General features: G+C 35.9%; 1 protein-coding gene across 6 annotated transcripts in view; it reads left to right on the forward strand.

Annotated features, from left to right (window-relative positions):
• hspa12a (heat shock protein 12A) overlaps nt 1–12,097 on the forward strand; it is a 32,673-nt gene extending 20,576 nt beyond the window's left edge. For 5 of the 6 annotated variants that reach the window (XM_057343869.1, XM_057343873.1, XM_057343870.1 and 2 more), the window contains exons 8-12: nt 1,973–2,059; nt 2,636–2,740; nt 3,695–3,953; nt 5,898–6,001; nt 7,359–12,097. In XM_057343869.1, the coding sequence (XP_057199852.1) occupies nt 1,973–2,059; nt 2,636–2,740; nt 3,695–3,953; nt 5,898–6,001; nt 7,359–7,990 (1,187 nt within the window). In that variant the 3' untranslated portion in view covers nt 7,991–12,097. The remainder of the gene's footprint in view (nt 1–1,972; nt 2,060–2,635; nt 2,741–3,694; nt 3,954–5,897; nt 6,002–7,358) is intronic. The other variant, XM_057343872.1, reaches the window with a different exon arrangement.
• The last annotated feature ends 4,723 nt before the right edge of the window (nt 12,098–16,820 follow it).

Genomic DNA, 16,820 nt, shown 5'->3' on the forward strand with positions numbered 1-16,820 from the left:
AAAGAGGAGAGGTTTATATATACTGTATAAACAATGGGAAGTAAGTGATTGTTAAGGAGCAAATTGTGAGGCAGCAAACTGATGCGTGCGTGTGTGCTATGGAAAGAAAAGGATTTTGAGAAATCTTCACTTAGATCCTTTGCATAGCAAACAATAGCTGTCAAAAACGAAAAAAGCACTATAAAAGCATATGAACTATAAAATGAGTCCATATAACTTCTGAAGAAATATATCGTCACCTTTATGATTCATAGGACCTTTTGTTCATGCTTTTGTTGTGCTGTTTTGTTCTTTTTGAAGCTTGATGGCCTGTGATTATGAACTGTCATTGTATAAAAAGATCTATGTGATGATTCATTAAAAAATACAGTGAGGGAAATAATTATTTGATCCCCTGCTGATTTTGTAAGTTTGCCTGCTTACAAAGAAATGAAGGGTCTATCATTTTTATGGTAGGTTTATTTTAACTGATATAAAATATATAATAAATCAGGGTAAAAAATGTTATATAAAGGTTATTGAAATGCAAATCAATTTATAACCTTTATATAACATTTTTTTCCCTGATTTTTTTTATATTCTGTCTCTATCAGTTAAAATAAACCTACCATAAAAATTATAGACCCTTCATTTCTTTGTAAGCAGGCAAATTTACAAAATCAGCAGGTGATCAAATAATTATTTCCCTTATTGTAAGTAATGAATGTTTTTTTAAATCTTTTTTTAGGGAAAATGTTATTCATTTAGAAATGTCAGTTATTTGGTTTAGTTATGTGTCTGTAAATAATGTTTGCACGTCTGAATATCATGACTGTTTCAGGGGATGTGTTTAGTAGTAGGCTGATGCACGCAATGGCCTTGACAGCTTGATTTTTAGTGTGAAATGAAACAGGGTATTCTCATGAAGTAACGAACGGTAAAATATTGTAATTGTAATTTTCTACACTGTAGGAACAGAAATGTATTGTTTTGATGTAAGCAGAACTGAGTTGTGTTAGACTGTTTACACTGTTTCATTTGTTCTGTGCGTAATTTACAAGAGGCCGCTGTCAAACACTTCATAAGAACCTCTGTGTGCATTTTATTGTTTTTAATGGGTTGCAGGAAATGTCGATCTGACATCAGTTTCCATGCGGTCACTCTCCCTTACAGCTTACACTTCCTGTTTGGGAATGTTTACAACTGCCAGGATGGCCATTATCCTCTGATGTCATCAAACTAACTGTCCTTTATCTGAGAATGCCAAGAGTGAATGAACAGAGACCCTCTTGGGTGCTTTCCAGGAATCAGAAAATTGAAAAAGAGGAGATCTTTTAATGGAACAAATATAGAAAATTCGAAATATTTTGTAAGACTTTAGCTGGCTTAAAGGGATAGATCACCTAAAAATCATTAACTCATCAGACACTTTGTTCAAACTCTTTCCTTCTGTGGAACACAAAAGAAGATATTTTGGGAAATGTCTGAGTGGTTTTGTGTCCATAAATTGTTATTTAGTTACCAACGTTTTTCAAAATGTTTTCTTTCGTGTTCTGCAGAGAAAGTCAGGTTTGAATTGACATAAGGGTGAATAATTGAAATAATATTTGTTTAACCGCAGCATTTAGTAATTGTCATACTGTATTGCATATTATAGGCATTTGCAGCGTTATCTATTTTCAGGCATGATAATGGGATGCTTATTTTATTTATGCACAAAAATGTTTACTGAAATAAAGGACAGTTTCAAAAGCCAACATTCAAACTATTGACAGCTTTTCTTTGAAATTCATGAGTTGTGTGAATCCATTAGGAGCTTTAGCTTAAAGTAAACAAAACGCAGCTCACAGTGACCATGATCCTTTTCTCATTCTGTCGCCTTGCCTGTATAGAACTGCCACACACACACACACACACACACACACACACTTACACAGCTTCACGCAGCCTTCCCTCTCACACACACTTCCTGTCTCTCTCTGTTAATAACCAGCCAAGGAGCATGTGCGCCGTAACCGACAGAGCCGCACGTTTCTGGTGGAGAATGTCATAGGAGAGCTCTGGTCTGAACTCACTGAAGGTAGAGTCTCTGTCTTCTCACACATCTTCTTGTAGTGTTTTGCTCCTGCTGTTTCTGATGCTGCTGTCGTACATAAAAAAAAAACAAAGATGCCCTATTAAGATGCACCTTCAGCTGGTTTGTAGGTTTATTTCAGCCCTTGTTCTTCTGTTTGTATAAGCGGGTCATCAGTATTATCATAGCATCCTTTGCCTATCACCGCTGTAATAACCCCACGCAGATTCATCTGCTTACGGTTCTCTGCTCTTTACCATGAGAATCCAAATCAATCTACCTGTTTCTTTTGTATTTTTAAATAATACACTTAAAAGTTTTAAAATGTAGTGATAAACAGACAAAAAATGTTATTAAGTCATTTCTCCTTTGGTTACCAACCGACTGTCGATGAACCCTGAAAGTAGGTCACCATTCCCCTGACATCTTGGAAAAGCATTTTTTTCCTCATCTACAGGGAGTTTTTTGAGTTTTTTAATGTGTCACAGTGTAAAAATGTCACCAGGCGGGATACAGCATACTTTTTATTCCATCTCACCAAATTCACAGGTGACCTTTCACGTTGTTTCTGTCTCTCTCTAGGTGACCGTTATGTTGTTGTGGATTGTGGAGGCGGGACGGTGGATCTGACTGTGCATCAGATCCGTCTGCCTGAGGGACACCTAAAAGAGCTTTATAAAGCCTCAGGTACAAGTCTCCACTAGTGGCAAGCAGCTTCATACAGTATTAAAGTGTTGCTTTAACACTAGAACCACCACAGCGTAAAATTTACCCGTGGATGTTTTTCAAATGTACATAACAGATTTTCAATAAAGTATCCAAGTCTCCCAGTCATTGACTTTTGCTAAAATTGTGTTATTAATAATCCCCTGTTGTTAAAAATTGTCCGACTTATAAATTATATAAACTAATTAATAATTATTTAGGTGAAACTGTGCGCTTTAATTTGTCGTTGCATCTGTTATTATACTGCTAAGAAAAGTGATTTTCTTTGAAAAGGGATTTTCTTACTTTAGCTTTGAACATAAAACAACAGCACAAAAACATAGTTGATGACTAAAAGTACTCATTTCATGTCTCTAGACATTACTTATGACAGTCACATAAAACAGTGACATAATACGTTTTTTAGCCATATTAAAACAATATTCATGTGCATTGGTAAATTTTACCCGCTGGCAGTTTATAGGCCTACAGCGAACTCTGCCGGTTCTAGTGTTAAGTCAGGAATAGAAAGTGGCACTCTTAAAAATAAACGTGCTTCACAATGCCATAGAAGAACCTTTTTGTCTAAATAGTTTAAATAGTTTTAAAATAGCTTAAAAATAGTTTAAGAACCTTTAAATATCCAAAGAAACTTTCTGTTTCACAAAAGGTTCTATGTGGCAAAAAAGTTTCTTCAGATTTTAAAAAGTTAAGAAAGAGATGGTTCTTTAAAGAACTTTTGACTGAATGGTTCTTTGTGGAACCAAAAATGGTTCTTCTATGACATCGCCGTGAAGAACCTTTTGTAGCACCTTTATTTTTTAGAGTGTGGATCTCTAGAGGCACCATACATAAAGCCCTAGTTCTAAAAATATCTTTAATTTGACATTTATTACATCATTTTAAATCATATTCATCTTTCTATCTTCTTCACAGGAGGCCCGTATGGATCTATCGGGATAGATTATGAATTTGAGAAGCTCCTGTGTAGGATATTCGGGCTGGATTTCATTGACCAGTTTAAGATCAAGCGTCCGGCTGCATGGGTGGATCTAATGATCGCCTTCGAGTCTCGGAAGAGGGCAGCGGCCCCTGACCGAAGCAATCCACTCAATATTAACCTGCCCTTCTCTTTCATCGACTACTACAAGAAGTTCAGAGGACACAGTGTGGAGCATGCACTGAGGAAAAGCAAGTGAGTGACAGCACAAAGTTTTTTACCTTCCTCAGTAACATAATGGATGTTTGTTTGTAAGTTGAGTTTTCAGTGTGGTTTAATGCCACAGATATAGATTCCAGGCAAACAAAACATTTTATTATTATGATAATAAGATTATTAGCAATGGTATTATGGTTTACTAAAATATAAATATATAAATATTGGCCTAAAAATTATTTTAAAAACTAAACGAGAAGGAGAATGTTGCTTCAGCAACAAACTAAAATAGGCACTAAAATTATTACCTCAAAACAAATTAAACTGAACTAATTAAAAAAATTAAACTAAAATATATTATATAAAATATAACTGAAATATATTAAATAATTAAATTAAAAACCTATATAACAACTCGTATAACTTAAAATTATATAGCAATATAAAAAATAAACAATTAATAATATGACAAAAAAACACATAACAAAATGGCTAAAAAAAAATTATGAACATGAAAACTACAAATATAAAATTAAGAGCTAATTTAAAATGTTAATAAAACTGAAAAATATTAACTCAAAATACATTTAAATGAACTAATAAAAAATACCTAAATCTCAAACTTAAATAAATTACAAACTTAGATAACAACGCATATAACTTAAAATTCTATAGCAATATAAAAAATTATATGACAAAAATGCATAACAAAATAGCTAAAAATTAAAAATGATCATGAAAACAAAAAAATATAAAAATAGGAGCAAATTCAAAATATTAATAAAACTGAAAACAAAACTTTAAAAACTGATTATTATCAATTGTTAAGGTAGGACAGTGTTTTTTAGTGTCACACTGAAATCTAAAAGTTTGTCAGATTTCCAGAGAATCTGATTGATTTATTCTAGATAAACAAATGTTGTTTTCCAATGTCCCACACTGGTGATGTGTTTTTCTGCTGAGTCTTTGCCTCTGCTGTGATTGTTGTCGAACTGTTCAGGGTCGGGCGCGTGTGTGACCTGCACCGCCTGGAGAGTTAATCTGTCTATTCATGACTGCTGTCAATACTGTCCACACACAGCCATTCAATGAGCCATCAGACCCGTATAATGACAGACCATGTCAGCTAAATGAATATTGTGTGTGTCTGTGTGTGGGATTGCTGACTATGTGCTAAAACAATGTCAAGAGGTGTTTCACTCTACAACACCGTTATCTCACATTATTACACGTTTCTCAGAAATGCTGGATTCTGATTGGTTAATCATGCCAGTAACCATTCTCAATGTTACTTTAATGTTTCACATAACTAATAATAATCTCAAATCAATATTTTGTGTTCAGTTGCTTATGTGGCAGACATCCGTGTAATAAGCAGGATAACGTACATTCGGTCGGTTTTTGTCAGGGTCCGAAATCACTTTTTCAGGATTTATTTTTCAGTAATGACTCTGACTGTGTATTATCCTTTTAAGTGTATTGTATTGTTTGCCAAATGTAGCTGTATTTTGTCTGGTACTGTATGTATTTTATCGTTCTCTAAGGTTATGTTCTTTCCTGACACCATAATACACAGTATGAGATGATATTTTGTAAGCCCCTGTAATAGGGTCCTAGCTTGGACGTAATCGATTTTTTTAGGTCTTATGTCTAACAGGGGAATGTTTTCCCGACAATCTGATGAGTCAGATGTCTCTGAGGACTCATTCAGCCCTACATTACACTGCACTACGCAGCGATTGCATGTGTGTGCATGTGTAGGCTTAAACTGGAAAATTTAATATTAGCACACACGCTGATTTTTATAGTGTTGTAAAACCTAAAAATATAAAGTCAATAATATAAGTGTTTTTAGTAGTCAGCTATACACCACAACACATTTGCACTTTGCATACAGGCTAAATATTAGTAATCTTTCATATTTTAATGATCTGTCTTTCTGTCTCTGTTTCTCTCTTTGTATCTCCTCTGTGTTAACCGCAGTGTTGACTTTGTGAAGTGGTCGTCGCAGGGCATGCTGAGGATGAGTCCAGATGCAATGAATGCGCTGTTCAAACCAACCATAGACCACATTATACAGCACCTGAGTGAGTATGCCTTGTTTATCCGCTTGTTAAGTCGTGAGGTAATACTGTTTCCGCATCCAAGCCTCCATTCATTTCAATGGAGGATATCATTAAAGGGGTCATATGGCACGAATACTTGTTTTTCTGTGTCTTTGGTGTGTTATAAGTTGCTCATGCATGTATTAGACACGTAAAATTGCAAAAATTAAAGTGTCGGAACAAAAGCTGCATTCTATCTAAAAGCGAATGCTCACCCAGACCTGCCTGAAACGCCTCGTGTAACCACACCCCCACAAATCTACGTCAGTTCGTGGTATGAGTTGACTAAGACCGCCCAAATGTATACGCAAGTAAGGTGGGCGTACCTGTCAGTACAATTGCTTTGGAACCTGATGTTCCAAATATGGTAAGAGGCGTTACATTTCCGTCACACGCTTGCAGTATTCGACCAATCACTACGCACTGGTTAACTGGCCAATCATAGCACACCTCGCTTTTCAGAGCGATGAGCTTTGTAAAAAATCCGCGCGTTTCAGTTTCAGAGAGGCGGGGCAAAGAGGAGATACAAACATGCACGGTATGTGGAAAATACAGCGTTTTTGAACCTTAAATCATGTATACACATCTAAAACAAACCATAATATTCGTTTTAGCCGTGTCTTTAAAACAGTCATTTATGAGCACGGTTTATACATATTACACATTTAAGGAAAACATTTATAAACTCAGTGTACACCACAGTCTCCAGGCTCATGGAATCTCCAACATCAATATTTTGATCTTTTCTAAAAATGAATTGAAGTGTGGCCATTTGTGATTTGGTTATGCTCACGTATGGGATCTGAGGTTTTCGGGAGTTTTACATCATGCCATGAGTGTATATTAGCATTTTTTGTGATTTTCTTTTGGGATCTAATAGAGAGAGAAATGGTATGTCCTTCGCATTATATGATACTCGCACCTGGCTCTGCGCCGTGATTCTCCACCTACAATATGTTGTTGTAGGCAGTCAATTTTTATATACTTACTACTATTTCAAACATTCAAATTTACAAGAATTCGTAAAGCTATAAACTAATGTGCCACTGGGAGACACATTTAGGGCAAGTGTTGCCCCAGTCAGAGACGTCTCGACCATCTGCCCAAAATACTCCAGCACACATGCAGAACTGGGTCAGAACTGAATCCCTCAGCGCTCATGTTGGCTTAGCCCAGCTGTAATTCTTCAAACTAAAAACTGAAAAGACACTACTGCCAATGAACTGCATTTTCTTTCTTCAGTTAGATGAAAAACTAAAACTTTACAGAATGAAACTTGTGATGGAACGTACTTTATTTTTTGTGGTCTTTAACTATCATTCTTATGTTTGTTCTTCAGCTGAGCTATTTGACAGGCCGGAAGTGACAGACATTAAGTTCCTTTTTCTTGTGGGTGGATTTGCCGAATCTTCTCTGCTGCAGCAGGCGGTTCAGAACATGCTTCAGGGGCGGAGCCGGATTATCATTCCCCATGATGTGGGCTTGACCATCCTCAAGGGGGCGGTGTTGTTCGGCCTTGATCCCAGCATCATTAAGGTGCGGCGCTCTCCGCTCACCTACGGCGTGGGCGTCCTAAACCGATTCGTGGAGGGGAAGCACCCTCCCGAGAAGATGCTCGTGAAGAACGGAACGCGCTGGTGCACCGACGTCTTCGATACATTCATTTCCGCAGATCAGTCGGTGGCGCTCGGTGAAACGGTGAAACGCAGCTACACGCCGGCCAATCCGTCGCAACAGGTGATCATCATCCACGTGTACTGCTCGGAAAAAGAGTCGGTCAGTTTCATCACGGACCCAGGCGTGAGGAAGTGCGGTACGCTGAAGCTGGACGTGAGCGGTACCGAGAGTCCAGTGGCACGACGAGAGATCCAGACGCTCATGCAGTTCGGAGATACTGAGATCAGAGCTATGGCTATTGATGTGGCAACATCTCGCACCGTCAAAGCTAGCATTGACTTCCTCAGTCAGTAGAATTACCAAATGATAGAAGGATAGAAATGGAGAAATATATAGGGAGAGAAATGAAGGTTGTATGTTTGGAAACTTATACATCATCATTTATTTAATAGTTGTGCCATTCGTTCGTTTTTTTTTCTTTCTTTCGTTGTCCTGATACTGTACGCAACACAATGTCTTATACAAAAAAGGACATTGAGTAGTGTTTTAATTTTGTCTATTTTCATATCAGACAGATTACGAAGTCTGTTCACTTCACCTCATCTTAATTCATTATTCTCTGTATGCTTCTATAAAAAGTCTGTTTGTAGTCTCGTAGTGGCTGTTTATGCACAGAGATGAAAAACTGCATGGGTAGAGTCAAAATACAACTGTGTGTTGCTAATAGTGCCAGTCTGGGATAGCACCACGTATTAACAAGTCAACGTAGCGCTAAATTCAGGTTAAGGCAGCTACATCTGTTTTATATACACATCATGGCAGAAATATAATATCATTCTCTTACAAAACTTTCTGCTTTGCTCTTAAACTCCAATGTTACCGTAAAAGCCTGGCCCAGTCCAGAACCAGTTCATTCATTTAGTCTATCGTGAACAGTTGGGTGCTGGTGTTTTTGGATGCTAGACTGGTCAATATATTAATGTCATAGTAAAGTTACTAGAATGAAACTCTGTTTGCCTGATATAGAAACCCAGGTATGAATCATCTCAAATACTTGTTGGGAGTTGGAGCGTAGTTGAGAGCATTACAAGTTTGATCTAACCTGAGATACACTGCAAAACATTTTCTCAATCAACATTTTGTTTTGTTTCCAGTAAATATATTTATTTAAAACAACATAAATTAACTTGAGAAATCGTGTATGATAATGCTTGTTTTTAGAGAATATGAAAAAAAATAGGGGTTGTTTCCCGGACGAAATTAAGACTATTTTAGAGTAAAATTAATGTTAGAGCTGTCTAAACTGAAAACAGCTTGCACTAACAACATTAGTGACATTGTTTTGTCTCAAAATGCACACAAGTCATGTTTTTTTTTGTAAGGCGTGTTTGTAAAAACTCCTTAAATGTCCTAATTTAACTAAGGCCTAGTCCTTGTTTAACCTAATCCTTGTCCGGGAAAACCGCCCCATAACGTTTAACTTTATTTTGATCATCCCACTGGTGTTCGTTAGATTAGATTTATGCTCAGATCATTTGATATTGGGTAAGAAAAATAAACCCAATTAAACATGTTATTTAGTCTCTCTCGCCCCTTATGATTTCCATATGATCTTCTCTTCATTATACTATCCAGTTAAGTTGTAAATGTATATTTTCTTTAAAAACAAGTTATAATTTCTATTTTGTTTAGATATTTTAACTGGAAAACAAGAACAATAGACCGATTAGGAAAATGTTTGCAGCGTGTGCATCCCTAAAGGTGCTAATACCTGTGACAAAACTACTTTCAGTTCATCACTAGTGCTACAGGACTGCTGGGTATGGTTGATTTTTTTCTTTGTAAGTGTTGTCATCTTCACTTTGCTTTTTTATGTGTGTATTGTACCCTTCCTAACAGCTTCCTTTTTTGCATGTTAAGGCATGTTATGAGTTCTGGGCAGTTCCATAAACTGCATTTGGCATGCTGGACAACTATAAGGAAATTGATTTTACATCTAAAGAGACTGAGAGCGGCATTTGTTTTGTCCCTGAATTCAACATATCCTAATTGTCGGTCAGTACGTTGCTCTGCGCTGAATGAGAACGCATAAATCCAAGAATGTGAATTTTAGCTGCGCCTGCAACATGAATTCAAACAATAGCCATTGCTATATGCTAGTTGCCTTTATTCCTGCTCTTTAGAGAGAGAAGCCACTGATCTTTCTTTTTTCTTTCTTTTTATTTAGAGAATTACGAAGAATATGTGACAAAGGAAAATGTGTATATACAGTATTTAAAGATATTGTACAGATTTTTAGCGTTGTTTTAGCATTAGCGGCTTCATGTGTGTATGCAGGACACTATTCTTTCATACTCACCAGCCTTCATATGAATCCGAATCTCAGATATCACCCTAATCCAAACCTAATCATAACCTTCCCACTTTAAACCCTAAAGAAGACCCTTTAATTTTCCTACTCCCAATGCCATAGCCAGACTGAAACCTAATCTTCGCTTGAACCCCAATCTGAACTCTAATAAAAACTTAAAAAATCTTTTTATAATGTGATGAAACTCTTTATTTTAACCTTTAACTGACTCCCAATTCCTAATTTCCAGTTCCTGTTTCCTAATCCCAAATACTCAAAATGAGCGATTGTGTGAGTTGCCTGTGTTGCTCTGTTTTGACTTGAAAACCTTTGACCTTAAAAACTGTACCGCCAGTTATCATTGACTACAAATGAAGTGTACATTTTGGTATGTTTTGGGGAGATGAGGTGACTGATGGTTTGAGGTGTGTGCGCTCACATCTTATTCTCTAGATGATACAGTGGCACAAATTAGAGGCAATAGTTCTGTGTTGGTTGAAAGAGGGCACAGATAGATAGCCAACCCTCAGTTATACGTTAATAATGATAAAACACTAAGATATTTAACGTAAGCAATAAAGATATTGCAATGTGATGTTCCAGCTGTACTCCATCGTGCTATTTTGCCAGTGTAACGTGTGTGAAAGCTTTAGCTACAAAACAATGTTTCTATAGAATATTAGTCATTAACATTTTTAGATCAAGGTGATGGTTTTTTCATTAAAACAACATGCATTTAACATTATGTTGAGCATGCAGAGCACTGGAATTTAACAGTGTCAATACATGAGAAAAATTCTGATCAGCTTTTGGCGTTCTTGATAATCTGCTTTATGCAAATGCTTTGCAGTGCAAGACAAAACTTGCATTGATTTCAAAATAGTTCTTATAAAGAACCATTAAAAGTTGCAATAAATCGCAGACCATGCTACTAAAGGGATATAGTTTAACCCCGAAAATCACCCTCATGTCCTTCTAAACCTTTTGATAGCAGCTGCTGTTATTACTACAATAATGTTTTGGGTAAAATATCACTTTTAAGTGTTCACATCTGCCGAGATCCAAAGTAAAACATCATCAAACTATTTAGTATCAATAAAAATGAAAATAACAAACTGCATAAATTTGATGCTTAAGCTTCTCTAAATGTAAATTCCTCTCTGAACTTGCTTCTAGTGTGATTGTTAATTGCTAATATTTGCGTATACTCTGCACGATCTGCATGAGTGACCAAAAAGACGAAAGAACATTACATTTAAATATTCTATTTTCAATTACAGTGATAGATCTTTGCTTAATAAATAATTCAAGCTATCACAGATCTCTATTGGCTGTGCAAGAATGTGATGTCATGATGTCATCAGATGATGTGTGTGCATGCACATTTCGGGCAGGTGAGACACTTGTTAGCAGAGCACACATATGGACACAAACCTGTGCAGATTTGTGGAGTAAGCACACCTTTATTTGCTCTGAATGAATTGATAAATGTTTTAAAAACATTTCTGTATCTCCTTGTTCTGCTTGTTTTAAATTAAGCTTTTGTTCTACAAACACTTTGTTTATGGGCAGCTTTATTCTTTTTTTAATCAATACCACATGTGTAGCCTCTTGCTATGATATGCTTGTAAATTCACCTATAGAGCACTATTCTTTTGTATTTCATTTTAAAGATTTATTATATTTGCAATTTTATTACAGCTAGAGATGCTTATTCTTGTAAAGGGACGTTCACATTGTGAATTTGATTTTGAATGGCTTGTCAGCATAATTCTGTTAAATTAGATTTAGCTAAAAGAAAAGGGGATTGGTCATAGGGTGTGAATCACATGGTAAATGAAGTCCACCGTTTACTAGATGTTGTGCTTTAACTGCTTAAAAATGACCTTGTCATTCACTTAAAAATAAGATGGCTGCTCCCGCTAGAGCAGGCATGCAGTCTCACACTGTGTGAACTCACAAATGACACCCACCGGGTTCTTTTTAATATATAAAAACAGCGTCACTGCTCTTGCATATGCACATCCAAAAACACAAAAGGTTTGCAACTGTATTTCAATCAATGCCAAGTACTAACAGCCAAAATATCACCCAATAAAAATGTGTATTTCAAAGAATGGTTGAGTTGTCATTCTTCTGCATGAAAGGTTCTTGGGGTGGACTTGTGCTCAAGATTTCTTTTCTCTTAAGGACTTGCTGTACAACAATCAATTTTCATTTTTATGATACGTATTTGATATTATTATTATATACCTAAATCCTTTTGATGGCTCTTTGCAGATCTAAATGAAACTATTTCAAGCACAAAAGTTGTTAACACTGTGAAAAAATGGTGGTTGAACTTAAATCTTAAATCTGGTTGCATAAAAAATTTGAGTTAATGCAACTTAAAAATATTAGTCAAATTCATTAAGTTAAACAATATTTTTAAGTTGAATTAACTCACAATTTTAAGGCAACCAGGTAACTTGTTTCTTAGTTGAATCAACAAAAAACTATTTTTTTTACCGATTTTGAGTTTTTTTGTAATATTTTGTGTATAAATACATTAAAGCTTTTAGCAGACGCTTTTATCCAAAGAATTAGGAAACAATAAAGCGATATATCAATGATATACTATACTACATGCACTGTTCTTATCCAGCATAGACTTTAAAAATGTGTTAGAACCTACCATTTTCCTTTGAATGTTAACAGCAACACTTTCATGAAACACGCTTTAATACTATGTTTTCCCAGACAATTATAAATAGTATATTACAGTCAGTGTTGGGTAAGTTACTCTGAAAAAGTAATTAATTACTAGTTACTAATTACACATTCGATAATGTAATTAGATTACTGTACAAGTTACTCTCTTCAAAAAGTATTTAATTACTTATTACTAATTACTTTCTATATCCTACATCAACCTTGATGAGTTAAGTGATTCAAGGATAGACATGAAACGGCTCTTTTAATTCATTCAAAATATAAAACTACATAAAGTATTATTATTAATTACAAATGTGAGATTTATACATTAAATCACGGATTTTAAAGTTAGACTTTGAATTTTGATGTAAATTCCTCTTCTGCCCACACATATATTACACAAAGTATTTAGTTTAATTACATCAGAAGTAACTGTAATTAAATTACAGAAAAAATAAGAGTAATCCCTTACTTTACTTTTTCAAGGGAAAAGTAATTAAATTACAGTAACTAATTACTTAGTAACTAGTTACACCCAACACTGATTACAGTACATGTCGTTCCCTGCACATATACTGATGGTTTCAGTTTAGAGACCTTGACTGAACAAAAGATGACTCTATATTCACCAGTTCATTTTGAAAACATTCTTATTGCAAAGTGCTGTTTGCCATAAATCCTACCATTCTAAAAAAGCAATATTCTCAATCTTTAATTCAGTCATTGACACATCAAGGACATAATGGCACCTGATTATAAGAGTTTAGAAGTTGTTTTCAATCTACCATTCGGCTTTTGTTTGGAAGGAAAAGGTCCTTCATTTTTGGTTTATTTTCAAAGATGTTTGGTCCTTCGGCAATGAGTTATAATGTATGAGACATTGAACCATAACCTGTTCTATTCAATGAGGTTTTTATATTCAGAAGTGGCCACTTAACTCCTGTGTCCTGTGAAGAATGAGTGATTTAGTTCAAAAGATAAATGCCACTGTTTTCTTGCACAGGGAAGACATATAATTGGTGGATTATTTGAAATCAAGGACATCTTGGTCCTGAATGGACTTAGGTGACTAACATCTGAGAGAAGAGCACATGAAACAATTGAAACTGAAGATCTCAGGGTCTTAAAACGCATACTTGTGCCAATTTGGAATATGACATCTTGTCTGAGACTAAAAAGATAGAGTTGTAAAACAAGAGTAAGACAGTTATTAAAAGACACTTTTGGGGGGAAGACACATTTGTGAATAGAATAATATTTTCACTGTGAAGAGAGGGGAACTTACAAAATGTTGATAGATTTAAAGGGATAGCTAACAAAAATACAATTATTCATACCCTCATGTGGTTATCTACATGATGTTTTTCCTTCCTTTGAGCACGAAAAGATAAGTTTGTTTTTTCAGGGAGTAAAATTTCAAGCTTCAAAAATACAAACATGTCACCATTTACTTTCATTTAAATAAGCAAGAGTGGCCAGTATTCTCCAAAAAACAGAAATCATAGAGGGGGAATAAATAAAGATTACATTTTCAGGTGAAATATAACTAAGCATGCATCAGAAAATCATAGTTTAATATTATGTTTCTGCATAAATTTCAAAGCAAAACTTTGTCTTACCTGTACAGGTATTCACATATGTAAATTGGTATTTATATATTTTAAATCGGTGAAATTATTTTACGATCCAAATTAGACAAAAATATCTGATTATATGACGTTTACTGCTGCGAGAAAGTGTAAAGAGTCACCACTGCCCCCTAGTGGCTGTTTTAAGAGTAGCCGTTCTCAGTGCTTTGAGTCTACAAACCAAGCATTGTACTTCAAATTTAGGCAAGCATGAGGTGCCTTTCATAACAAATACAAATGAGAAAATAATAACGAAATATGATTAAAAAAAAATAGGGCACAGGAATTAAGCTTTTCAAATGTGACGATGTTCTGATATTTTGATTACATTTCAGGTAGGCCTGTATTGAACACGACAAGCAAAAATGAGGTGGTTCAATATCATTCACTGTCCATTTGTGGGTGCTTTTTCCACTACTAAGAGTACTTTACTCGCCACTAAAACATCATCCTCAACGGTCCCCGCCCATTTGTGGTAGGTAAGTATTAATAAAAGGATTTTATTATGAAAACCCAGCAATTACAGTTAGCCTCAAGCACTCTCATTGAGGATCCAAACCCATCTGAATATGAGTCTAAACGCAAACCACTTCTGATTCAATTTATACAATCAGCAGGGGTGTATGTGTTATTTTAACAGAGGAGCAACTGGAGGACCACTCAACTTCAAACAGGACAGGGTCTGTGTGTGTGTGTGTGTGTGTGTGTGTGTGTGTGTGCGTGCGTGCGCGCGCGCGCGCGCGTGTGTGTGTGTGTGTGTGTGTGAGAGAGAGAGAGAGAGAGCGAGCGAGAGAGAGAGAGAGAGAGAGAGAGAGAGAGAGAGAGAGGACTGTAGTTGGGAGGCTTATCAAAGAGGTGAGATCATCAGAATTTGGCTGGTTGCTACGGTGATAGTAAGAGGGTATCTCTCTGAAAATGCCCCTTCAGATGTACCTCCCACACACAGCTCTGTCACCAACAGAATCATGATATACAAAAGTAGGCGCTTGACACATTTACGCCATGTTGAAGCACATGTTCCTCTATCAGGTAATCCTGTAATTATTTTATTGTCTGATTATTTGTTTATTTAAAAGAAACACCCACATCTAACTGATGCAAGGGCCTTGAAAACTGAGATGAGGGCTGAAATTGTTTAGCAGGGAAAGCTAATACCTCCAGTTGTAGACGATGCCGACGGTATTGAATACAGTAGGCCAAAATGTTTTTTATTATGAATAAAATATGAATCTCATTGTGACTCATTATGCGACCAAATGTAATGTAAATTTGTCCTTATTTTGTCCCAAAATGTTAATCAATGTCATTTCTCTGTTTTTCAAAAACATAACATTTGAGATGTGGTGCAATGAATTCATGACCTTAGATATATGCCCTATGATGCACAAATATCCACAATTAGTTTTTGTTAGATACTGTAAATAAAGTTTAAATACTGTATTTTAAGTCAGTTTGTTTCCACATATTTGGTCCACAATCCCAGAGAAACAGCTATATAGGTTGTGGCCGCATACGTATTTTCAGGATTATTAGGAACACCAGAACTTTGTACCAAAGTCACATGCAAAGCTTGTTTTCAAAGTTTCCATTCTGTTGTTCATCATGTGAACGGTGAAACATGCTGTCTTCTAGACATTTCTCCTGACAAGCTACAGTAATTACCGGCATCAGAAATCTGTGTTATCATTACCACTGTGCTCAATGTCTAATAAAGAAAAGAGGAAGAGATATAGAGTGACAGAAAGAGAAACGAGTGTGTATTTGAGAGGATTCGGCCCCTCCTCTTCACTTGGCATGGTTTAATTCCGATTCTAACACTATAATGCAGTTGCACCCTGAACAGAAGCCTGCAGATTGTCCTGATGGGTATTGTGAGTTTTGATGGCTTAAATGAGCAAAAAGTCAGTATGAATGGAGATGCACTTTGTTAGTGTCACCATAAAAATGGCAGCATGCCTTTTTAATGCCTTATTTTCACAGCTCTGATTATAGGTTGGGTATTCAAACAAGTGAATGAGAAAACAATGAGCAGGCAATCAGGACTTCATAAAGCAGAGAGCGACATGGGATGGATTAATAAGCACGCGTCATGCGCGTACGCACTCGAGCGGCCTTTAGAAATGACACTCATGCGTGTGACATGTTAAAAGAGGCCTTGCACTTTGAGCGGAGATGTGAAAAGGATCAGACGACCGTTAACGTGTAATTTAGAGCCCAATCTGACTTCTGTTTGCACAAAAGCAACAGAAATTCTGGCAACGTCAATAGAAAGAGATGCTTCGAGTGTCACGGCGACCCTATCACACAGACAGACGGATGCCTTATACACCCACATGTCATATGAACAACAGTAACCGCTTTTAATGCGAGCGTTAAACAAATTCTCAATGAGAAGAATGGTATCACGAGAGAAAAACTTTAGAGCTAATGGACATGAGACATATGTTGGTTTCCTATAGAGAGAATTGTAAGTCATAAAACCAATCAGCATACTTGTGTGCTATTTTATAAT

Source organism: Triplophysa rosa, linkage group LG10 (genome assembly GCF_024868665.1).
Source record: "Triplophysa rosa linkage group LG10, Trosa_1v2, whole genome shotgun sequence".
Taxonomy (NCBI): Eukaryota; Metazoa; Chordata; class Actinopteri; order Cypriniformes; family Nemacheilidae; genus Triplophysa; species Triplophysa rosa.